General features: G+C 42.1%; 1 protein-coding gene across 1 annotated transcript in view; it reads right to left on the bottom strand.

Annotated features, from left to right (window-relative positions):
* The window catches only part of LOC139157733 (astacin-like metalloendopeptidase), a 31,946-nt gene extending 5,612 nt beyond the window's left edge, over positions 1-26,334 (bottom strand). Inside the window, exons 1-8 of the mRNA XM_070734824.1 lie at positions 26,199-26,334; positions 26,052-26,076; positions 18,643-18,783; positions 18,062-18,179; positions 16,539-16,717; positions 12,535-12,616; positions 11,423-11,550; positions 2,587-2,702 (exon numbers count right to left, since the gene is read on the bottom strand). Coding sequence (XP_070590925.1) covers positions 2,587-2,702; positions 11,423-11,550; positions 12,535-12,616; positions 16,539-16,717; positions 18,062-18,179; positions 18,643-18,783; positions 26,052-26,076; positions 26,199-26,270 — 861 coding nt within the window. The 5' untranslated portion in view covers positions 26,271-26,334. The remainder of the gene's footprint in view (positions 1-2,586; positions 2,703-11,422; positions 11,551-12,534; positions 12,617-16,538; positions 16,718-18,061; positions 18,180-18,642; positions 18,784-26,051; positions 26,077-26,198) is intronic.
* Positions 26,335-26,716: the final 382 nt, after the last annotated feature.

The following is a 26,716-nucleotide window of genomic DNA, read 5'->3' as shown; positions in this document are numbered from 1 at the left end:
ACTTCATATGCAAAACTGTATAAGCAAAATGCACCAACCCAAGGATAGAAATGAAAATCAGATAAATGCAACAGACTTCTTAATTTAGAATATATTAACCTTTCCCAGCCCATCACCTTATAATCTTTGGAAATTATAGTGGTTTGGTGAACTTGTCAAGTTGGAGAAAGATGATTCAAGATGTTTGTTTTCTTTCTTAACTGTCACAGTTTGTATTAATCTAAAGATTGGCAAATGACCTTCTGCTCCTTGATACTTTGAAGTATATTTCCTCAGCCAACATGGAGTAAAACTGTAAAAATTCATTAGGGTATCTTTTGGAAACTTCACAGTTTATTTTATTTAGAAAACTCCTCTCTATCTCACTTTGACCACTATTCCAATGGTTTTGCAAATATTTATCTTGCCCAGAAATGATGAGGAAGGATCCACATTTTTGCAGATGTTGTTGCTTAATACACATTTTAAAGCAAAAATAGGCATAGGCATTAATGCTGTATAATGTTGGAGTTTGATCTAATTGAAGATTTTTTAATGCTACACAATTAAAAATCAACCTATTCTGAAGCATCCCATCATTTCAAGAATGCAGAACAGTTAGAATTCTACAAAGCCTTGGAGAAATGGTTCACCTGTCTTGACCAGAAAAAGAATCTCAAAACCTGACTGAATGACAAAAGAACTTAGAAACTTTCACATACGACGTTGAAACTGTACATAAATGATTTTCTGGACAACTCTAACGGGATAAAACTTTAATCTTAGAAATTGAACTTTCTCCTATTCAAACCTACGGCCACAAAAACTTTAATAATCAACCGAAACGCAACAAGACTATAATGTGAGAAATGGAAGACAATAAAGAGGTTGTATATGTCCCTGTCGTATATATGTACAGTTGCTTTTCACCTTTTTTTCTTTTCTTTTTTCCCTCCTCTTGTTTTCCTTATTCTTTCTTTTTCTATTCTTCCTTTTTACGTTTTCCCTTCTTATTATATTAAGACCTAATTCAAAAATGAAATATCTGTATGTTTGCTTGTTGTCATATGCTCTCCATGTTTAATTTTTTCCTTTATGACTTCTACTTGTAGACACATTTGTACTGTGATGTTGTTCTTTCTTTAATAAATAAAATTTTATTTAAAAAAAGCAGAACAGTTAGATTTGGGGATGTTTCTGCTTAGCTCTAAGAAAGATTATTTTAAAATATAAATATCATGGTTGGAGGATATTTGATGAGAAACACTCTTTTCAATTATTGTAAGGTATTTTTATAAAACACAGATAATATTATTTGAAAGTCCAAGTAGTACTTTCTATTACAGTGGTAATTATAATGTGTTGACTAGAGAGTAACCCTCCAGACTAAGTAAATATTTAAAGATGTTTAAAGGACAAAAGTTGAAATAAAATCTTAAATTAAATGAAATCTCCTTTCCCCTTGTTTTGTTACTCACCTCATCTAAGAAAATCAACACCTGAAAAAGTAGATGTGAACACAACATTCAAAGTTATGCTTGCATGGATATATATGAATCCAAAGGATGTGTTTTTGTGTGACTATCTCGTCCCTGTATATGCATGTAAATGAGTGAAAATGTGTTGTGGCCTTGGTTGCTTTTACTTCAACTCTGCCTACATTTTACTTCATTCCCATTCACCCTGATCAGAGGGCCGATGGAAGGACAATCATGAAAAAATGTGGAACTGTGACTGAAATAAATATTTCTATTCTGATATGGGAAATATTATATATCATTTGAGATTTCTGCCTAGACTTGGGACTGATGAACTAGAAGAAATCTACTTTCAAAGATTGTTAGAAAGCACATCTCTAAAGCTTACAAGTAATAAGGAGACATGGCTTCTCTGTATTATCCATGGCTGCATTTTATGTCGTATCTATTTTTATTTATTTATTTATTTTATCCAATACACAATAAGGGGTTTTAGTGGGTATATATCTATATACACATAGTAAAATACATGATGAAGGTTATAGAGGAGATACTCATAGTAAAATATATCTAAGAAATAATAGAAAAGAAGGTATAGTAATAGAACATATCAATGAAAGAATAGAAGAAGAGATATAGGAACAGAAGAAAGATCTAGGAGATCTAGGAGAGCAATAGGACAGGGGACAGAAGGCACTCTAGTGCACTTGTACTCGCCCCTTACTGACCTCTTAGGAATCTGGATATTGACCTCTTAGGAACCATAAATAATCTAAGGGGGTGTTTCGGGGTGTTGGGGGTTTGAGGATGACATTATGGAGTCCGGTAATGAGTTCCATGCTTCGACAACTTGGTTACTGAAGTCATATTTTTTACAGTCAAGTTTGGAGCGGTTAATATTAAGTTTAAATCTGTTGTGTGCTCTTGTGTTGTTGTGGTTGAAGCTGAAGTAGTCGCCGACAGGCAGGACATTACAGCATATGATCTTGTGGGCAATACTTAGATCTTTTTAAAGGCGTCTTAGTTCTAAACTTTCTAGGCCCAGGATTGAAAGTCTAGTCTCATAGGGTATTCTTATTGTATTACTGACCCCCCCACCCCAATATATCTACTGGTTTGAACATCTTACCTTTCCTTGTAGAGTTTGGATGAGCCACAAGCAGGTGATGTTTCTGGGATATGAATGGGGATAATTATAAGACCAGAAATGACCGTCTGGTTTACGTAGCACAGTGCTACAAGCATCTAAAGGACAGAACAACACATTGGCAAGGAAGAGGAGACATTTAAACAGAAAATTCAATTAAGCCATCTAGATTCGCAATGGAAAAATCATGTTTATTAAATATCTTCCAATGTAGTTTAATAGAAATGTAGTTTTTTGAAAAAAAATGTAGTAATTAAATTCCACATCAGAGAAACACCTTTCAATGACAAATAGTTTCACAACTCAACATATATTTATTTATTTATTCGATTTTTATGCCACCCTTCTCCTTAGACTCGCGGCAGCTTACAACATGTTAGCAATAGCACTTTTTAACAGAGCCAGCATATTGCTCCCACAATCCGGGTCCTATTTTACCCACCTCGGAAGGATGGAAGGCTGAGTCAACCTTGAGCCGGTGATGAGATTTGAAACACTGACCTGCAGATCTACAGTCAGCTTCAGTGGCCTGCAGTACAGCACTCTACGTGCTGCACTATCGGGGCTCTTGTGACATGAAAGAAGACTCCAACTGGGCATCCCTCAGGCAATGGTGATGTTACTGGCTAATCCTTTCACTATGGAAGAGCCTCAGGGCTTCCAACCACTGACAGGTGCGCAGCTCCGGTAGGAAAATCCCAGATGTGTGCATAGCTGCATGCCCCCAGCATGCCCCTGTGTGTAATTTGGCTTTTGGGCATGTGCAGCAAGCCAAATCTTGCATAAAGATGTGCATGAGAGAGTGAGATTTTGGCTATTTTTGTCTATTTTTTGCTTCCGCGCATGCGCTGAAGCAAAAGTATAGGCAGAAATAGCCAAAATCTTGCTCTCACATGAATCCTCGTACAAGATTTGCACAGAAGCCAAATCTCACACCAACGGGTGTGTGCGCGACTTATGGGCACGCTTTCACCTGCGACGGCTTCCGAGGGAGCTCCGGTGGCAGGTAAAAAGAGAGGCCCTTCACTGCTTCCAACATGAAAATAGAATCCATGGCGAATGCATTGGAAGCATCATATGAGGTTCTTCTATCTGGAACTTCCATAATTAAAGGCAAATGATGAGGAGAATTGAATTACAGATTATCAGTAGATATTTTCTCACTTTATGTTTTATGGCACCAAATCTATAGGTACAGTTAGGTACAAATGCACCCCAGCTTTCTTCTATTCCAGAGATCCCTTGTTTTTCCCAGCTACTTCAAGCCACTGAATGTCTCCCAAAGAATCAGTTGGATTACACCACACACCTATAACTATTTTCAGATTGGAAATCTATAGTAACTATGTAGTGCAATAATCAGTGTAATAGGCATCTCAGATTTCATAGGTAGGGATATCTATAAGATACATGGTTTGTCTTTTACAAATCAGAAGTGCTATGCAATACGTTGAATAACTTTATGTAAATAAGCACATTTTGTCTCCATCATCACCATACCCTATTTCATACAAAGCCCTTTATTCCTTAAAATCCCTCACCCTTCTTTTCTCGGGATCTCTTCATCTTCATTGAATTATCCAGATTGTGGGGGCAATATGCTGGCTCTGTTAAAAAGTGCTATTGCTAACATGTCGTAAGCCGCCCTGAGTCTAAGGAGAAGAGCGGCATTTTTAAAAAGAAAATTGAACAAACAAACAAATAAATAAACAAATAAACAAATAAACAAATAAACAAATAAACAAATAAACAAATAAACAAATAAACAAATAAACAAATAAACAAATAAACAAATAAACAAATAAACAAATAAACAAATAAACAAATAAACAAATAAACAAATAAACAAATAAACAAATAAACAAATAAACAAATAAAATTATCACTTTCTCAGTGTTCCCATCTTTTCAATTTGCTCACTCTTAGTTTATACATTTGTTTTAAGATTTGATAGAATAGAATAGAATTTTATTGGCCGAGTGTGATTGGACACATGAGGAATTTGTCTTGGTGCACATGCTCTCAGCGTACATAAAAGAAAAAGATACATTTGTCAAGAATCTTATGTGAATTTATGTGAACAAAATAAGTCTTGTGAACAAATGTGAACAAATTCAGTCTTGTGTTCCATTCACGTTCATTTATTACTCATTCATTCTTGATCCATTTTTCTTTTTTATCATGTGCTTTTCTTAAATAACCCATTCCTGTTACATCAGATTTAATTTTACATGTTTGTGACATAGCCATTACTCATTTCCATATATCAAAATGGACAGAATCATGTTTTAATACCAAGCTGTTTTTATTTTTCAATAAGCATTAATTCTTTATAACAAATCACTGTTTTCCTACCAATATTTGCATGTTGTATCATTTCTCCTTTCATTTCCCCATCTTTGGTAAACATTCTCCCTAGGTACAGCAATTTATCTACTCAACCTAATTTTTCACCTATTTTATCTTCAATGCACACTGTACATTTTCAGATCCATATTTTCCCTTGCATTTGCTATAAATTATTTGATATCTCAAGTATATAAATATTCATGTCCTTGACTAAGTCACCAGAAACATTCTCTATACATTTCTTTAATCATAAGCATATTAAATAATCAAGATGATATTATGCATCCTTATTTTGCTTCCAGAATCACTCCCTAAGATGGGATACATTCTTTGCTGGAGAGACGGAGTAACGACACGGACACAAGAGCTGGATTTAAACTGGGTCATTTTTAGTAACATAAATTTGCATAATTTATTCATTAAATTTGCATAAATTAGCATAATCAACTATGACCCGGAAATGGACCTGCAGGGTCAAACAAATACTTCCGGGGCGGAAATGACGTTATGACAAAAAACTTCCTGGGCAACTCATGGGCGTATCTCGATGCAAGTCCAGGTGAGGGACCAGTCCATCACCTGCGACCCTGCCATGCTTTGCATGAGGGGGGTCCCACCGGCTACCCCGAATCCGGGAATTAAAGGTGCAGGACCCAAAGACAGGTTCCCCCCAGCTGCTCAGGCAGGCACTCCCTCCATGAGCTTGCGGAGAACCTGTCAATCATCCCCAAAGATGCCCAAGGGAGAACGCGCGGTTGCTAAACCACCCCAGTTTTCCGCCCCTAACCTGCCACGGAGCGGGGGTCAGATCTCTATCTTGGCCCCCCGACTCCCCCCTCTAGCTGCGCCAGCTCACGCAGAGACCGCTGCAGGTCCTGTAAGAAAATGGCGTTCCCCTGTTCTGACAGGTGAACGCCGTTGGCCCGGTAAAGCCATGGCCGGTCTATTGTGATAAGGGGATGGGCCACTACAACCCCACCTAGTTCCCTAACTGTTTTACCCAGAGCCCTATTCACCCTACGTCTCGCCCGGTGAATGGCCCTAAGGGAAGAGGCGTCCCTCCACACGATCCTAGGTAGGATCTCTGACCACACCACTTGCGTGGTGGGCCACACCTCACGAAGCCTTTGCAGGTCTTCGCGTGCCTGGATGATCAGCGCCAGGCCTCCCAGCATGCACAGGTCATTGCCTCCTAAGTGCAATACCAGCCACCTGGGTGCGGCCACAGGACGCTGCCCACCCAAACCCACCTGGGCATGACCCCGAGGAGCCGCCCCAGCCATACTGCCGGGCACAGCCACAGAATGCTGACCGCCCAGCAACGCCGGTAGGAGACCCTCCCACCGCATACCTCTCCGGCCCATCCAGGCAACCTTGACCCACTGCCCCAGGGACAGCTGGGTCCCGATGGCGCTCCTGGCTGCTGAGCGGCTGGCCCAAAATATCATGCTGTGGCCACACAGCAGCGCCGTCGGTTTCATGTTAGCCTGGGGACCTGCAAGAGGACACACACAAAGAGGTTACCCAGCCTAAGCCCTGCCTAGGATCCTCAGTGGGCCTAACATAACCCAAATATGCCGCTGACCACCAGCGGCCGATCTCCCGAATCCGATGGGCCGGGAAACCAGAAAGTGCCGCGCTAGTGGCGGCGCCGATGCGGAACGAATGCGTTCCATAACCGGCGGGATCCATGCCTACCCGGGCCATTGCCCTGGACACTAGCACCCAAAATTGGTAACGGGTCAGAGGGGTACCGTCCCAATGCCTAAACAGGTACCCTTGCCCTGACCCCCGCAGACCACAATAAAGCTGTAGGGCGGCCACCGGACACACCGACTGGTCGGCGGCCGCACTAAGCTGGATAACCCCTCTGTGTAGCTGATCCGTCTTAGACTACCTTACTACAAGGGATACCCCCCCTTGTCTAAAGGCCAGATCAGCGTATTGGAAGGCCCGGAGCAGAATGTCAGCCTGAGACGACGCATGGCCACGCTGACCCTGAGGGCCCCAAAAAACATGACACAAGTCGCTGCCCTAAAAAGACGGGCCTCGTACAATGAGGCACACAGACTGTCAAAAACCCCGTTAATTAAAGACAGCTGCTCCACCGTCAGAGCCCGACGAGTGTCACCAGGGGCCCCCGCTTGCTCCCTCAGCCAGACTTCCAGCATCTTCCGGATGCGAAAGTCACCCGAAAAATCTGCAAACCCCCCCGCCTTGGACAGAAAGGCGAGGCCGGCTAACCCAGACCGGATCATCCTAACTGACAGGCCACGCTGCCTAAGCTGGATGCAAAAGTCGGCCAGGTGCTCTACAGGGACAGGCCAACTAAGTTGGTAACCCCTGCCCTGCCTGAAATCCCCAAACTCCTACCTGCACGCTGGTATGCCCTGAGGGTGCCGGGCGCTACAGACAAGGAGATTGCCCTGGATGCCTCATCTCTCCACCACTCTGGATCCCCCCCAGACTCCAGAGGTGGCCGGGGAACGCTTCTGGCAACTCTCGGGCCCACGGGGCCAGGGTCCGAAACCTGGACAACTGACCACGGGACAAGGCATCAGCGACCCCGTTATCCAACCCGGGGACATGCCTAGCCAAAAACAATGCGTTTAGGGACAAGGACCTGTGCACAAAATGGCGGACAAGCCGCATGACCCTGTCGCTCTTAGAGGACAGGGCATTCACCACATGGACAACCGCTAGGTTGTCACACCAAAAGTACACGATCTTGTCCCTAAACTGCTCCCCCCAAAGCTCTAAGGCCACTATTAAGGGGAAGAGCTCCAAGAACGTCAGGTCCTTAACCAACGAAGAGGCACTCCATTCCGGAGGCCATGCCGACCAGCACCACTGGTCACCTAACACTACCCCGAAACCACAAGTCCCCGCGGCATCAGAGCAGAGCTGCAACTCAGCTTCCAAAAGAAGCCCGTGCCTCCAGAAAGACAAACCATTAAACCTGACCAAGAAATCCCGCCACACGCCGAGGTCAGCCCTGACCCCAGCGCAGAGGCGGGTACGATGATGGGTCAAACGGAGCCCCTTCATCGCGTTGTATAACCTCCTGGAAAAAGCCCTACCAGGAACAACTACCCGACAGGCAAATTAAGAATGCCCGCCAATTCCTGAAGCTGCCGTAGGATAACCTTCCGGCAGTCCAGCACCTCATCAAGCTTCCTTCGGATTTTGAGCAACTTCTCCAGGGGCAATCTGGAAGATTGCTCCTCTGAGTCCAATTCAATACCCAGAAAAGTAATCCTGGTGGCGGGGCCTTCGGTCTTCTCAGAGGCTAAAGGCACCCCTAAGTGAGCACAAAGGGCTTCGAAGTCCCGCATTAGAGCAAAGCATTGCTCCGAATGCGCAGGCCCCGCCAACAAGAAATCACCAAGGTAGTGAACGACAGTACCCAGACCACTTTGCCTCCTGAGCGCCCATTCCAAAAAGGTGCTAAAACCCTCGAACAGAGAGCACGAGACAGAGCAACCCATAGGTAAAGCCCTGTCCACGTAATAACCACCCTCGAAACGGAAGCCCAACAGCTCAAAGTCGTCGGGGTGTATGGGGAGGAGCCGAAATGCCGACTTAATGTCGCATTTACCCATAAGGGCTCCTGTCCCACACTTCCTAACCATAGTCACAGCCGCATCAAAGGATGCATACCGGACCGAACAAAGCTCGTCAGGAATGAAGTCATTCACTGACTCCCCTTTTGGAAAAGACAAATGGTGAATCAACCTAAATTCACCACTCGCCTTTTTGGGGACCACACCTAAGGGAGACACACGAAGATTCGGGAAGGGCGGTTCCGGGAAGGGCCCGAGGACCCTGCCCTCGGCCACCTCCTTCCGAATCTTCTCCCTAACAATGTCTTCATGACCAACAACCGACCTAAGGTTGTCAGACATGAAGGCCCTCCTAACACCCATGTAAGGGATCCTAAATTCCTCCGAAAATCCTAGCAAGAGAGCGTCCGCTCTCGAGCGAGGGTGGTAGTCGCCCAACCAACCCTCAAGCACTTGCAAATTGATTGGACTGGGCCCCTTTACCCCCAACAGGTGGGGGAGGCTTTGGGGGACCCCCGCCCTTCCTTTCCGCCCCCTTCTTGGGGCGGGGACACACGGCTGCGGAATGGTTCCCCCCACAAGTCCCGCATGCGTGACGAAACCTGCAAAAGGGACGAAAACACGCCCCTTTTGCGGCGAACTCGTGGCACACCAGAGAGGCCCCTTTTCCCACTCCAACCGCCGCGGCCTTGGCCGGCGCGGGCGTCACGGGTTCCTCTTCCATAAAGTGACCGCTGTCGGTCCTATCATATCCTTCCTTCCCGGACATATGCGTGGCCTGGAACCAAAGGTCCGGGACCACCATATCCCAGGGCAAGTAGGGGTCATGGGTGATACGCATCCTAAACCCCTTATCGTAGTGCCTCCAGATCGTACCTGCGTACTCAAAGTGGGCTCTCGCTATTAGGTCTATGTATTTCAGCAGTGCAGCGGCCCTACCCGGCTGCCTCTGAATTACTACCAAAGCGAAGGTCAAAAAAGCGTACAGCCAAGAGCTGAAACACTTTGTGACCGTTTTTTTAACCTTCTCCCCAGGCACCACCTCCTTGTCCTGCTTGGGGACCTCCCTATTTAAAAGGGAGAAAAGGTCGACATATTCCCCCCGCCAGATTGCTTCCTTCACAGACGGGTGGAGATGATAGCCCAATGGTGTTGCGGGCAACCCACAAGGGATGGCCCCAGGCTTGATGCTGGCGAATGGGTCCCACACCGTGGTGGCCCCCATCCCTAGCACACCAAGCCCCGGTGGATACACCAAAGGGGGCGGTGGCATAATGGCCGACGGAGGAGGGATCCAACCCCCCACCCCTGCCCCAGGTGGGAAAGATACCCCTGCCGCCCCTACCGGCAGAGCCGGCGGGGACCGAACCTGCCCACATGTGCCCGCAGTGGCCCCCAGGAAGCTATTGCCACTCCCCAATGCAGGCGGGATAAACCCGGGACCCTGCACGGGAAGGAGCGGTGTAGTTCCTGCGTGTGGTGCAACCTCACCTGCCCCGTAAGGGGTGGAAGCCATCCACGGGGGGCCCATCCTCGCCGGGCCCTGGAACGATGACCACTGCCCCGACTGGGCCATCTGCCCGGTCTGGGCCGTCTGCCCGGTATGGGCCGTCTGCCCGGTATGGGCCAGCTGCGCGGTGTGGGCCATCTGTCCCTCCTGGGCTGGTTCCTCTTCGGGGTCATTACCCCATGCTGCGGAGGCAGTCATGGGAAGCCCCTCCGGGCCTGCCCCAGACCGCCACCGCTCCAGCTCATCGAGCCTCTCCAGGACCCTGGCCCAAGAGAGAGAAGGAGAAACCTCGGTTTGAGGGACCGTGGGCATGAATCCCACCCCCCTGCTGCCGGGACCACCCCCGGGGGCCCTTCCGCACTGGCACGAGCCCGAGCAGAAGGCCTCGCCACCCTCCTAGGCCGAACCACAGGTTGGGCCGGAAGGGCCTGGGCTTGCCTCTTTTTAGAGGCCATGGGCCTGCCTCAAACTATTTTTATGTTAAACAGAATAAAGAAGGGGGTGGGAGAGAACTACCCCCAAGGAGGCTGCACCCACGAGGCAAGGCCTGCTTATGCTGCAGGCCTCCCAATGCACCCCCTGGAGGTGAAAACCTCCCCCCTCCCCAGCGGTTGCAGCAAGGCCTCGCTGCACCGCTTTATAGGGGCCTTTATTCCCAAGGCCTCACCCCCCCCCAGGGACCCTGTACACCCCAGGAGGCCCCGGAGGAGAGCACCCCCACACCCCGAACCCAGGAAACTGGGGGGCAAACCAGGGCGGAGCACAGCTGCTGCTGGCTCCGCAATAAATCCTCTTCGCCTGAAGGCAAAAGGAGGCTTTCTCGCCCACCACAGGCTGCACAAAATGGCGGCCGCCGCACGAGGCTCCTCCAAAATGGCTGCCACGAGCAGAACTGACAAGTGTCTGCTCGTGGCTTGCTGTCCGGGCGAAAAGGAAGAGCCCCGGGCCTGCTCGCCCTTATATAGGGCAAGCAGGCCCCGCCTGGACCAATCAGCAGCCGGGCCAGACAGACCCGAACTCCCGAGCGAAGTCTCATCTCACGAGACTTCACTCGGGATTCAAGATGGCTGATGCCATGAGGGTCCGGTGTCTCCCGGTCCCTCCAGCAAAGCCTGCTGCCGGGTAAGTCCGGTGCTGCAATTTCCATCACATATTGCTCTTATCACATTCAGCAGCTATTCTTCAACTTTATAGAAAATACTCCATACTTTGAGCCAATTTACGCTGTATTAAACTTTCTCTTAATTAACAGGTGTACAGTAAATTATTCCCTACTTTCTTGAATAATGTCATGCAATGTCCAATTATTTTATTAAATTTGGCTGCCTTGTAATTCAACGTTATAAAAGTTCACAGCGTTAAGATGAAAAGTGTGATATATGACTTTATTACTTACTGCAGCTGTAGAGCTTATTGATTTTTTTCACATCTAAGTTGCTCAGCCCTACTCTTTGACCAATTGGTACAGATTCATTAGGAATAGGGATAATGGTTGGTTTTCCAGCAGTATTAGAAAAATCATATCTGCAAAACAGCAACAACCACAACAATTGGTCGAGTGTTCCTTTTCCCCCCCTTTCTTTCTTTGGTGGCGGTAGTGGTAGATTTGTTGAATTAGATTATAAACTATTGGATTCTGGGGTTTTTTCCTTTTCCTTAATTTGGGGCAAATTATTCCTAATGCCATTGATTAACAATCAAAGAACTATTCAGCCGCCCCGAGTCTGCGGAGAGGGGCGGCATACAAATCAAATCAAATCAATCAATCAATAAATGGATAGATAAATAGATAGATAGATAGATAGATAGATAGATAAATAGATAAATAGATAAATAGATAAATAGATAAATAGATAAATAGATAAATAGATAAATAGATAAATAGATAAATAAATAGATAAATAGATAAATAGATAAATAAATAAATAAATAAATTCAGCTAAAAAAAATTCCATAAAGCCTGTATAGGTTTGTTTATGGATTTCTTCCTGAAGTGACAATTGTGCTATTGGTTCTCATAGGCTGTTAACCCTATACCCACGAGTGGTAACAAACCACAGGTGTTCAGACACTTAACTCTTAACTGAATTCTTGGAATAAGGTTGCAGAAGTTTCACAGTCATGACTCTGCTGCATTAGAGTTTTGTTACAAAAAGAACGAAGCCCCAAACATGACAGTTGAATGGTTGAGCGAGGAGAGAATTACATATCGATGTTTCAGATTTCAACCAGATCTAGCCTTCTCTCTGGTTCCTTACTTTTTAGAAATTAAACACTGCTCTCAAAAGAAGTAAACAGAAAGAATATTTTTTCTGATTTTAAAAGGAGGATTTTTATTTGAAAACAATGTAGATTCCTCCTCCTACAATTGCAAAGGAGTCAAGTCTTGGATTTCAACTGAAACTGTTCATTCTGTTTTGCTTAACATCTGTTATATATGCCAGTAGTTATGGTACTGAAATCAGGTGACTATATAAATTAAGTCAACTACTCAGTCAATAAACTTACGCGCCATAATGCATAACTGAATCATAGTCATATGGAAGACCCAGATTGGTGGTGTTCCTTTTTTCAAAATTCCCCTGTTCTCCTGAAACATATTAAAGTAAACAATAAACAGATTTGCAAACACAAATTAATGCAAGTGCAAAGGGAAAAAATGAATAAGGCTGGTTTTCATCCAGCTATTTTAGATTTAAGGATTTGTGTGTGTAGCAATATTTTAACTGTCACTTTGTGAATTCCTGATTGCTTTTATATTTTATCCTGTAAGAATATTTTGTTTAATGAAATCTAATTCAATCTTAGCATATTAGCACTGCAGACTCACAGCAGACAATTAGCCATTAAAGCTGTTAATAAAACATAGAATTAATACTCGTAGAGGGGCGGCATACAAATGTAATAAATAAATAAAAATAAATATATATCAGCAAAAAAATGTGATTATATATAGCCCCTCCCTGGTACAAAGCTGAAGGGATTAGATCTGGTGGCCTAGAGGTTAATTCTCTGCCTTACAAGGCAGAAGCCCCAGGATCAAATCCCAGTAAGGGTATGGCTAGCTGATGAGGCCAGAACAAGGCCAAAATAGTGCTATCCTAGTCTCCCTTATATATATGAGAGAATTCAGTCATTATGATAAAGATAATAGATGGCACTTAACTTATGCTATAGAATCATAGGGATAGAAAAGAGATTTTGGAGATCTTTTAGTCCAGTGGTTCTTAACCTTTCTAATGCTGTGACTCCTTAATTCAGTTCCTCATGTTGTAGTGACCCCCAACCATAAGTCTAGCACCAATTCTCCCAACAGAGCTTTAAGCTGATTGGAAGAAAGGTCAGAGGGACACACCCACTGTAAATGCTTGATTGGACAGATTGTAAAAATATGTTCCAAGGCATCAGAACAGAAGCTTTAGTTCCTAATACCATGGGAAATTTGTCTTTTCCCAGGTCTTAGGTAATCCCTGTGAAATGGTCGTTCGACCCCCAAAGGTTTCCTGACCCCCAGGCTGAGAACCATTGTTCTAGTCCAAACCCTTGCTCAAGGCAGGAGCCTTATGCCACCTTAGTCAAATGTTTGTCCAGTTACTCAGTGATAATTTGAAGTTACCATAAACCCCATCCCCCCGGGGCTACTTACAACCCAGATTTGAAATCCCAAAGGGCCCCAAATGGTCATGTGATCATATTTGGGATACAGGCAACTGATTCACATTTATGGTTGTTTGCAGCATCTGATAGACACATGACTGCAGTGTATAGTACAAATATTTTCTCTGAAACATGTGTTACTTTTGGTTTCAAGCAAAAAGTAAGTCAGTACAAACAATGGATTTGTTTAATGACTGCCACATTCAGTTTATTACCATTACATGCTCTTTACAAGTTCTGTCATGTTTGCTTTATTATAGCTTTGTTTGCTTCTCATGGGTAATTTGCAAGACAAAGTAATCATTTAATAATAAAATAAAAAGAAAGAAAAATATCTAAATTCTGGAGCCTGGAACTGAATCTTTAGATTCAAACATCAGAGTAGTTTTTATTCTATAAAAATTTAAAAAGATCAGGAGAGGTTTCATCCATGCTTTAAGGAGCTTTATCCCTGAAGACATCTGAAAACGTCTTTGTCTTTATTATGAAATCAGAAGTACTATTAATTTGCATTGTATTTTCTCACCACAACTGAAGGTCTAATTTTTATCTACCTTTTGGATATTATTCAGTATTAGTTACTGACCAATAGATGCATCCCATGTCCAATTTTGTCCTTATTGGACCTCTTCAAGCTAGGTATCCTCCATACTACTGTAGGTTAAAATCTCACTAAAGAATTGAAAATGGAGCTTCTAGTATATCTAGCTCTGAAAACTCCCAATAAACATAAAGCAGGTTATGCAGTGCCTCCTACTGATCCATAGCTAATGTAGAATCTAAAGGTTCATTTAAGAAGCAACCTTGAAGTTTCTAGGAGGCTCAGACCAATATAATATTGACTGAGATGACAGGGGCAAGTCTTAGTCCCAGTATGTGGAACGAGTTTGAACTTGTGACTCCTGATGAAGGGGACAAGGCCATGGGAGCAATGAGCTCCTCCACCTGTTTATTGACCCGTGCCCCTCCTGGCTGATTTCGGCCAGCAGAGAGGTGACATGAGGCTGGATCCAGGCATTGATCAATGCCTCCTTTCTGCAGTGACCTCAAGAAGGCTTCCCTGGATCCAGCTAATTAAAAAAAAACCCTATTTTCCAGTCTCCAATCTTTTTTTGTATAGGGAAGGTTATTGAGAAAGTGGTGGCACTACAGCTCCTACAGTTGTTGGATGAAGCTGATTATCTAGACCAGTGGTTACATACAATTATTTTAGCCATGCCCAATCTCTAAAACCCTGAGGCCTCCCCCCCAGTGACATATAATTCTTATTACTCAAAAAGTGAACTACTCATATGGAGGAAGCCTAAAAGTCCAATTGCCCCCATTAAAAATTAAATTGCCCCCCTGTGGGGCATAGGCCCCACGTTGGGAACCACTGATCTAGACCCTTATCAGTTGGGTTTCAGGATCGGTTACAGTACTGAAACTACTTTGGTCATGCTGATGGATAATCTCTGTCAAGCCCAAGATAGGGCGCACTCCTCTATCTTGGTGCTCCTTCACCTCTCAACAGCTTTCAATACCATTGACCACGGTATCCTTCTGCAATGACTGGAGGGATTGGGAGGGAGAGGCACCGTTTTGCAGTGGTTCTCCTCCTATCTCTTTGGTTTGTCACAGTTGGTGTTGGTAGGGGGGGGACATAGGTCACTCCCCTTTGTGGTGTGCCTCAGGGGTCAGTCCTATCCCCTTGAAAAGCATTCAGGGAGTACAGTTAGTCCAGAACACAGCTGCACAAGCTGTTATGGGTGTACCTAGGTACACCCACATTACTCCAACACTTTGTGAGCTGCACAGGCTTCCAATCGATTTCCGGATGCAATTTAAGGTGTTGGTTATCAGCTATAAAGCCCTGCATCTCATAGGGCCAGATTATTTATGGGATTGTCTTCTTCCACATACCTCCCAGCGGCCAGTAAGAGCCCAGGTCTCATCAGTCAAACAATGCTGATTGGTGGGGCAGTGTTAGAGGGCCTTCTCTGTGGTGGCTCTGGCTCTCTGGAACCAACTATCCCTGGAGACTTGTACCACCCCCACCCTCCTAGCATTACAGAAGGCTGTGAAAACCTGGCTCTGCCATCAGACCTTGGGTCATTGAGTAAGACCATCCAGCCCCTACCAAGAAGAAGTAAATATTTGTTGAATGATTGTTTTATTTTGGGGGTTTTAACTGTTTTTTATATTGGTTTATTGTTGTATCGCCACCCAGAATCTGAAAGGAGTTGGGCGGCTTATAAATTTAATAAATTAAATTAAATTAAATAAGTCAAGGTAGTTTCTAGTATAAAATGGTATAGAAACAAAGAAAAGCATAGTTGCATAACTTCTACAGTACATTTTAACAAAATTGTTAATTGTATTTATTGTTTGCAGATACCTGAAAAAACTACAGGCTGTCCTCTGTTACTGACAATTTGTTTAGTATCTGTTCAAAATTACACTGGGGTTCAAAAAAAGATTACTTACAGCCTGTTCTTGTACATAAGATTCAGGCACTTGGTCCTGGCATGCATTTAGCATAATTGTAGCATCCCAAGGGCCATTTGATCACCGTTTCTGGTCACCCCAGGCAGCTTTCAACAAGCAAAATCAATAAGAAATTTTGATTTGTTTAATTACTGTGTGATTGACTTAATAACCATGACAAAAAAGTTGTAAAACCAGGGATGACTAACTTAACAATAACTTCATTTAATGACAGAAGTTCTGGTCCCAGTTATGGTCCTAAGTCAAGAACTACGATCAGAGGAAGATTCATTTTGAAGTCCCACTCTGGCTGTTTTGAAAACTTTGGCATCTCAGACTAGTTTGAACTTTCCCCCCAAAAAAGATTATCTGAGTGCTAACATGCCTACCTTTGGTAATATATTCCAAGTTAATTATAACATAATTATCTCGGTCACTGCGGGTTTGTTCATGTAGAAAACCTAGTGCGTGGTTGAGTTCATGCTGAATTAATCCTTTATACATGCAGCCATTTTTCAACAAACCAAGTTGCTGTCTTCCTCCAATCTTTCCAAAGTAGGACCAGCATCTGATAATATAGAAAGGGAAAGCAGTCATTATGTAAACTATATTCTAAATAATAGAAAATTATTGTCTATTAAAAGTAAGGTGATGTGCTGGTTTAGCGGCTAAGACGCTGAGGTGATGTGCTGGTTTAGCGGCTAAGACGCTGAGCTTGTCAATCGGAAAGTTTGGCGGTTTGAATCTTTAGCACCATGTAACAGAGTGAACTTACTTGCCCCAGGTTCTGCCAACCTACCAGTTGAAAAGCATGTAAAAATGTAAGTAGAAATATTGGTGAGAAGGTAACAGCATTCTGTGTGCTTTGGCGTGTATTCATGCCGGTCACACGACCACCGAATCATTATTAGACAGCTCTGGTTCTTCAGCTTAGAAATGAAGATGAGCAACGCCCCCTAGAGTCAGGAACAACTAGCACATATGTGCGAGGGGAACCTTTACTTTTTATAAAATGTAAGACTATGGACATCTGAGAGCCACTTTGTGTTCTAGTTAAAGTGTCATGTAGATGGTTGAGTGGTTCAGGGTGGGTAATTTTGTAGTGGGTGGGACATTTTATTCTATTTTTTAATTCTATTTTTTATTCTATTTTTAAATTTACCTACGGTATTCTGATTTTATGTACGGTGGGACTGGTCTCTGGGTGTCACACGACTTTCATTGCCAATGACAATTTGTTGCTTTGACAATGACAATAAATTTATTATTATTATTATTATTATTATTATTATTATTATTATTATTATTATTATATGCAATATCATTGCAGTTTTCACAAGTGGGGGTGGGTCTGTAATTTAAAAGTAAATATCCCATTTGTGCTCTAGGAAATGGGTTGAAGAATTTTTATCTTTGTTAAGAAATACATTGAGCTTAATCAGTGATGGGCTACCAAATTTTTTACTACCACACTGTGGGCGTGGCTTATGCATTTTGTTTCAACATCTTTCAGTGCAAATTGGGTGTTCTGGGGTGGAGCTCCATTTTCGCTATATAAACTGTATAGTAGATACACTTTACACACAAACACACACACAGCTCTTCTAAAATTACATACATTCAACCTCATTTACTGTGATAGGAAAAACATACCCGGAGCCCAGAAGGGAAAAAAAATAAAAAAAATAATCAAAATTTTGCTATTGGTACTGTGTACCTGACCATACCCGTAGGAGCCTATCACTGAGCTTAATCCACATATGTGCTCATATCTTATACCTCAAATCTTTGTTTTCATATAGAAACATACCAGCAGAAATAATTCAAGGAATATGTTGTTAATTCTAAAGGATAAATGTTCCTTATTATTATTTTTATATTATTATTTATTGGATTTATTGGATTTCCTTACCTGTCTGTAGGGACAATGTTTATGTAGTCGTATTCTATGGTGTGTCTGATAAACTGGATGCATGTCAGGGTTACAAACTCTTCCATTGCTTTAATTATCACATCTTTGTGTTTCATTGCTGAAACAAAAGATTATAGAAGAGATAAATGAATGCACTCATATACAGTACTTTATGTTAAGTTCTAAGAAAATCTTTTTTCGCTGGAAAATCTGCTCACTTCTGGGAATTATTCTAATAGTAAATACTTATTAAAAATAAAGTTAATATTTGATAAAAGATTGCTGTAATATTATTATTATTTAAATAACTTCCACAATAGCAGGGCTTTTAAAAACGTCTCTATTATTGCTCAGCTATGAAATCGAAGTCTTATAAATTGAATAAATTAAACTAAATTATTGATTGAATAAGAATTCTATTTTATTATTAATGACTCATATCATGATCAGGACCTTGGTCAGCAGGGATAGGAAAATAACCTCAATACATCAGTAGCATTTTCTAGTTGTTGCTGTCTATTGAAAATGGTCCTTTCATTCTCTTGTATGAAAGGATGCCCATTGAAGAGATCTAGACGTACAAAACTCAGGAGAGATATTAACTGGGATCTTGACCAGGCCATCTTCTGATCTGGGCCAGTAGCAATTTCCACCACATCTCATGGCACTTCTCTGTGTTCTTCTTTTATAAACGATATCATCTTGGTGAAAGTCAGTTTCCCCTGCAAAGAAAAATGAGAGAAACAACTGAAAAATGTTATCAGCTCCTGAGCAATTATATTATTAGCCCTTGGAGGTAGGCAGAGTCAAGAAGCAAGCAGGGCATAGATTCCAAAGACGTTCCTTTTTTCATAGTCAGATACAATAATGAAATCTGGAAAATCTGACCATTTTTTTTCCTGCCCCATTGTCATTCCTGCTACAAGGAGTTATTTTAATTTTTTTTTCATACTTTCCTCTTTCTTAGTACCAAAGTAACTTTTTCTAGAAGTCCACCCTTAATGGCTTTCTCACCCTCTGTTCATGAAGCCAAGTCTATATTATTTCATTTATTTTATTTATTTATTTACTTACTTACTTACTTACTTACTTACTTACTTACTTACTTACTTACTTACTTATTCAATTTTTATGCCGCCCTTCTCCTTAGACTCAGGGCGGCTTACAACATGTTAGCAATAGCACTTTTTTAACAGAGCCAGCCTATTGCCCCCACAATCCTGCTCCTCATTTTACCCACCTCGGAAGGATGGAAGGCTGAGTCAACCTTGAGCCGGTGATGAGATTTGAACTGCTGACCTTCAGATCTACAAGTCAGCTTCAGTGGCCTGCAGTACAGCACTCTACCTGCTGCACCACCCCGGCTCATTCATATCGCCTTCCCAATCAGAATCCCTGCCCTTTCCCATCTATGAAAATGGGAATTCATCAATGGCAATGGATACATTCCTGACTAACTCCGCGTTCCAGCTTGCCAAAGTCAGCAGGTAAGTCCAGAACAGAAGAGTAAATAGAGCTCGTAAGTACCCATTCCCTCCTGTTGTACAGCACCTACAACTGGAGGATCCAATATGGCAAGAAACAAAGACTCTCCTTTCGTTTGGAGATTGGATGATTTGGAAGATAGTTTGTGGGAATAGAACTTGTGTAATAATTTCAGAGGGAATTGGCAGACAATATAAACATCTTTAACCCCTTCCCACAACTTCTCTAATTCAGAGGAACTCTTCCGGTAAATATGATATTCTAAGAATTCCATTCTGAGTTTATAGTCTGGAACAGTGATGGTGAACCTTTTTTGGTTTGCCTGCCAAAAGGGTGTGGGTGGGTGTACTAGCATGCATGTATGTGCCTCCACACTGCCTCCACACATATGCACAATCCCTCCCATCCCTACGCATGAGCACAGGCCTCACTGAAGCCTGGGATGTAAAAAATTGGCCAAACCGGAAGTTTGGAAAAATGCCATTGTGCTGTTTTTTGCACTTTGGCTTCCCTGAACCCTCTGGAGTGCAAAAACCAGCACAACAGACAAACCCGAAGTGCATTCCGAACTTCCGATTTGTCTGTTGGGTGGTTATTTTGTACTCTGGGGCTTCAGGGAAATGGCCTTTCCCTAGACTGAAAATCAGCTGGCCAGAATGCACTCTGGAGCTGACATAGGGCAACATTTCGTGTGGTCTCCAATATGGGTCCACATGCCACCTGTAGCAGATGTGCCTTAGGTTCACCATCACGGGTCTAGAATATATTCCACCTTGTAATAATAATAATAATAATAATAATAATAATAATAATAATAATAATAATAATTATTATTATTATTATTATTATTATTTATTAGATTTGTATGCCGTCCCTCTCCGCAGACTCTTGAAGAGCTGTGGTGATGTAGGGGTTAGAATGCGGAATTGCAGGCTAATTTTGCTGACTGCCAGCAGTTCAATTCTTACCAGCTCAAAGTTGAGTCAACCTTCCATGTTTCCATGGTTAATAAAATGAGGACGTAGATTGTTTGAGGCAATATATTGACTGCAAACTGCTTAGAGAGGGCTGTAAAGCACTCTGAAACAGTATATAAGCCTAAGTGCTATTGCTCTTCCCTCATCTATCAGAAACACTGGGGGTCAGATGGGGGAACAGGTACAAAATGCAAGCGACAGGCTAATTCCCCTTGAACAAGGAAAGGAATCTTGAGTGAAAACTACAGACAACTATAGACACAAGGCCACTGAGCTAATTTGATACATAATAGGGACATAATAAATTTTGTGTCTGGTTTCTTAGGTAAGAAGAATATAGAAAACTTAGAGGGAAATAGTCCAAATCCCCCATCACAATATTGATGCACTCTTGTCTTTTAAGTTTTATTACATTTGTTTATATTCCTCAGGCTAAATCTAGCTTTTCCTTTAAGAAGAGTTGAGCAGCCTATCTCTCTGAAAAAAACTGCTCACAGAACAATGGAGGAAGGAACCCCGGACATCAATATGTGGAGATTGTAGCTATAAATTGCTTGAAATGGAGGCATGATGAGAAAGGAGTGCAGCAAGATGTTATAGGGAAATTCTGCAAGATGCAATACTGAAATTCAATCCAATTTTCCTGCTGGTAAGAGACATAGCAATGCAAACATTAATCAAGTGTTTATTTGATCTGATCGCCCAATAAATGCAGGGTGATGAGAGGATGATAAATGAATACAAATGTCCAGGAAGTGGAGAAGAGCCTTCTAAAACATGGATGTAAATTGAGTACTGAGGTCTGAGGTCACACAATTGAATCAGCTTCTATATCTAAAAACGTGGCCTAGAAAAAGTTATGTATCCTCTTTAGTTACCTTTTCTTTTTTGAAGTATAATACACACCAGAATACAGTATAAGACATGCCTTAGTTTTGGGGGAGGAAAACAAAGGGATAAAAATCTGCCTTTGCCTCCCAGCAATTTGCCTCCCAGCAAAAGCAATCAGTACAGATAATATACACCCTTTGCTGTGTATTTCTGTGCACATGTGCCTGACCCACTGAAATAGCAAAAAAGAAGGAGGAGGAGGAGGAGGAGGAGGAGGAGGAGGAGGAGAAGAAGAAGAAGATACAATAGCACTGGCCTCTTTAGTTCAAGCATTTATTTTAAAAAGCTTCTTCATTTTGTTAAGTTGTTTAGAACAGTCTTTAAAAAGTAAATCTAATAATTTGACATTTATAGTTATTGACTTACCTCCTTGCATCCAGTTTCAGCAACTGATTTGCACAAGAAAATAAAATTCTGCCTCTGCCTCTCCCTCCCAGCAATTTGCCTCCTTGCAACTTTAGTTTCACTTTCATTTTAGCACATGGGTCTTCATGCAGCCTCAATCAGCTGCTGGTTGGGAAGCTGTTAATCAGTTGCTTGTGCTAATCAGGCTCTGTGCTATTTGCTACAAGGAGGTAAATTGCTGGGATGTAGAAGCCAAAGGGTAGAGGTGGCCAGGCGGGACTACATTCGGTGTATGAGACACACCCAAATTTTCACCCCCTTCTGGGGGGTAAAAATTTGCATCTTATACTCTGAAAAATATGGTATTAGTAACTCCTTGCAGAGATTAAAATAAGTCACCTTGGTTAACAAATATACCACTAAAATAGTGGTATACATTTGTACAGCTGGAAGATTAATAATAACATACAGGCAGACTGGAATCCGTAGTCGAAGCAGGGAAGGGAGTAGTTGGACTAATTTGATTAATTTCATCATGAAGTCTTAGCCCTATGACAGATAGACAATATGAAACTTAGTCCTTGACACCAGCTCTCACTCTTGGCCCTGGTGTATGGATCTTGTTCTTGTTGCAAGCACATCTAATCAACAAATCTATTGTCTCTCCCTTCTTAGTTTTTTGGGGAGTTCCTTTTAGGCAGTTGTGATGCTAGTTGTATTACTCTGCTTAAAGAAATATTATATTCAGGCTTGTGTGGCAATGGATCTATAGCAACACAAACAATATAAAAATGAACATAGGAGAAAAATTGTGCCCATATGAACTAATGTAGAATGATGCTATGCACCAGTTCCAGGTATTCCAAAGTAAAGGTACTGTAGATACTTTTGAGATTAAAATATACTCCTTTGCTTCCAGTATATGATATTAGGCCTATGATTTCATAGCCAATCTATGCCCAGCATTATTGGGACAGAGAAAGAAGCTGTGGTCTGGAGTGGCAAGAATTGTTCAGATCATTTCTTTTTTCTCGTAGAGTTTTTACATTACAAAATAGGACAAGATCAAAGCAAATTTTTTTGTCAGTTATTTCAATTAGTAGGATTATCTGATAACCCAAATGCACCATAATGTCATCTGTGAAATTAGCTGCTGCACCAGAATCTAAAGCAGCTGTATTTTTGCACTTGAGGAGATATGAAGAGTAACAGGAATAATAAAATGCATTTGCCGGCTGTCAGCTGTCTGAGCTCCTCTTAATTGTCTGAAGGCTCTCCTGCAGAGCTCTTGAGAGGGAGCCTGTGAAATTTTTTGAAACATGGCTTTGAGGTGATTTGTGCCTTTACTTATGAGGTAATGTGCAGTCCTCCTAAAGCTGTGATGCTTTCCAGCCACCTCAGAAGAAGGGATCTTAGAAGATCAAGCTATGGCCAGGTGTCCTGGAGATCCACGTTAAAAATAAAAACTAAGATCTCTCTTTCACTTCATTTATCTCCTGTAGACAAGGATCTTTTTATTGTTTGCATGGATTGTATGATGCTGCAGCCTGAAGAGGCCACAAGGAAGGAGGATGGGGAAGACAAAGACTTTAAAACCCCTCACCTCATTATGCCACAACTCTACAAATTGTCCATTAATTGACACAGGATGCCAAAACAGCATAGCAGGATGTTTTTTATTCTTGTTTAGGTAGAATGTGCAACTCTTGAAAGTCAATCAAGATCAGTGATGGGATACCAAAATTTTTACTACCACACTGTGCCCGTGGCTTATGCATCGGACCAGAATATCTCCGGGACCGCCTTCAGCCGCACAAATCCCAGTGACCAGTTAGGTCCCACAGAGTTGGCCTTCTCCGGGTCCTGTTGACTAAACAATGTCATCTGGTGGGACCCAGGGGAAGAGCCTACTCTGTGGCGGCCCTGACCCTCTGGAACCAGCTCCCCCCGGAGATTAGAACTGCCCCCACCCTCCTTGCCTTTTGTAAACTCCTAAAAACCCAACTCTGCTGTCAGGCATGGGGGAATTGAGATATCTCCCCTGGGCCTATACAGTATATGCATGGTATGTTTGTTTTTAATTATGGGTTTTTTAGTGTTTTTAAATTATTAGATTTGTTGTACATTGTTTTATTGTTGCTGTGTGTTGCCCCGAGTCTACGGAGAGGGGTGGCATACAAATCTAATTAATAATAATAATAATAATAATAATAATAATAATAATAATAATTTTGTTTGAACATCTTTCGGTGCAAATTGGGTGCTCTGGGGTGGAACTCCAAATTTTGCCACCGGAACTGCGTTCCTGACTATTCCCGTAGGAGTCCATCACTGATCAAGATTGACTTGATTGACTTTCAATTCTCTACCAAAGAGAATTGAAGTGGATTTGTTTGGGGGTTCCTTCTCATGCCATCTACTTTCTCAGCTCTGAATAATATTTTCCGAAAGTGTTCACTCATTCCTACCTCTGAATAATATTTTCTTAAAGGCTCACTCATTCCTACCTTTTTTCCAAGGCCAGGTCTATAATCCTTCACTAATATTGAAAATGCATGTTTCACAAAGGATTGCTACTGAAGATTGTACTAGGGCAGGCGAATAGTCTTAGGAAAAAAGTAAAATTGTGATATCAATTTTGATGTTACACATAGGAAATGCAGCATTGTTATAAATAATAAACCGGTTATATGGGAAAGCATTTTTGGAAATATATAGTATTGGATCCCAAGCTTATCATTTACTCTGGGAAGAAGGGTTATAATAATAATAATTATTATTTATTAGATTTGTATGCCACCCCTCTCCGCAGACTCGGGGCGGGTCACAACAGTGATAAAAACAATATACAATAACAAATCTAATATTAAAATCTAAAATAACAATTTTACATTAAAAAACCTAAAAAAACCCTTATATGAAAGCATACACACAAACATTCCATACATAAAATTACATAGGCAAGGGGAGATGTCTCAGTTTTAAGAAGTTTACAAAAGGCAAGGAGGGTGGGGGCAGTCCTGATCTCCGGGGGAGCTGGTTCCATAGGATCGGGGCTGCCACAGAGAAGGCTCTTCCCCTGGGTCCCTCCAGATGACATTGTTTAGTTGACGGGACCCGGAGAAGGCCAACTCTGTGGGACCTAACCAGTCGCTGAACCGAACTAACCAGTTCTTCTATAAGTATTTGTAACATGGTGAACCTTTTCCTGGTTGTGTCCGAAAAGTGTGTGTGTTCATGCATGATAATGCACACACATACCTACATCCACAATGAAGTGCGCCCCCCACCTGCGTATGCACGCATGCTCCCCCTCACCCATGCATGCATCCCGCACCGCACATGAGCACCAAGCTTTGCCAGCATGAACGGTCTGTTGCTGCCACTCCTTCTTCTCCTGCCAGCCTTGCGCTCCATGCAGGGAAAATGCATCCCAGTGTTCCTGCTGCCCTCACACCCTTGTGCTTGGTGGTGGCTGTTCTCCCACTGCCATTTTCTTTCTTTCTTTTTTTAATAAACTTTATTAATTTTCAATTAAAAAGACATACAAACTTACAAACATTTAAACACATATTAGGGGTTACAATTACCCCTCTTTTCTTGAAGTCAATTTTTAATACAGAAAAAAGGATAAAATCTTAAATCTTTAAATCAAACTAATATTCTAATTGAAAAGAAGAACTTTGTTTACATATTCTAATAGACATAAAGTTAAATTGATAAAAAAGAGAAGCCAACAACACTATAAACAACAAAAAATATCAATAACATTTAATTATATTCATACTGTTTTCGTTACCTTATTTTCAACTTTATTCTTATCTATCCATGTATAAACTTTATCCCAAACAATATAAAAATCAGATTCTTCTTGATCATTCAGCCTTCTCGTCATCATATCCATCTCTGCACAATCCAGAATTTTTTAAACTACATCCTCTTTTTTGGGGATATCTTCCCCTTTCCAATTTTGTGCATAAACTATCCTAGCGGCTGTTAAAATATGTACAACCAGAAAAAAAAATATTTTTTATATTTCTGTTTAGCTATGCCTAGGAGATAAAATTCAGGGGATTTTTCTATTTCATATAATGTAATCTCTTTTATCATTTCTCTCACACTGCCATTTTCATGGCAGCTGCAGAAACACAGGTTGGTGCTTCCCTCTCTACTTGCCAAAGGCTTGGAGCCACAGCAGAAGTCTGCTTGGGCAGGGAGGCAGGGAAGTCCCAGCCCGCCCGTCCTTGCAGCCACCTCCCCCACAAACAGTTACAAGTATAAATAAAACTTACCTGACTCCTTGATTTCCAGAATTCCCTGCAAAAGAGAGATACATCTTTTTAATGTATATATTGTATTACTGTGACAGAGATTCCCAAAAAAATGAGTTCTTCAAAGCAGAAGTCAAGATAGTTGTCTTCAGTTGATTGAGGACGCACCTGGACAGGTTTACTTGTTGTAAGCCTAAGGAAGGATAACATTAAGGTGCTCAAGAGTGCTAGAAGATTCATTTTTGAATTATTTTTTCCCCACAGGTTTTTGTAAGTTACAAGCAGCTCCACTTCTTCCGATCTAGTGACTGTATTTGTTCATTGGATTCCAACTTTCAGTGAAAACTCATTGTATAATAGTTAAATGGAAAGATTTATTTTTGCAGTAAGAAACAAGCTGTGAGAATTCCCAGTAGAATTGGACAGAGATCATTTTGTGCTACTTTACCTTAAAAAACAAAAAATAAGGAATGTTGCAATATGAGCAAGACTAACTGTTGGGTAACTAATAATGAGACGTGTGAGTAATCGGTACATAAGTGAGAAGGGGAAAAATGTTAAGAACCTGAGCCTGCTCTTCAGCTATGCACCAGTAGCAGTGTGCTTTTCTCCTGGTACCTGGCGATATTTCACCCAAACAGAATTCGTCATGGGGATAAAAATGTGCAGATTACTACAAGAACTGT

This window comes from Erythrolamprus reginae, chromosome 1 (genome assembly GCF_031021105.1).
Source record: "Erythrolamprus reginae isolate rEryReg1 chromosome 1, rEryReg1.hap1, whole genome shotgun sequence".
In the NCBI taxonomy this organism is placed as follows: Eukaryota; Metazoa; Chordata; class Lepidosauria; order Squamata; family Dipsadidae; genus Erythrolamprus; species Erythrolamprus reginae.
Note: the sequence above shows the minus strand (reverse complement) of the source record. Positions and strands in the feature narration are given on the sequence as shown.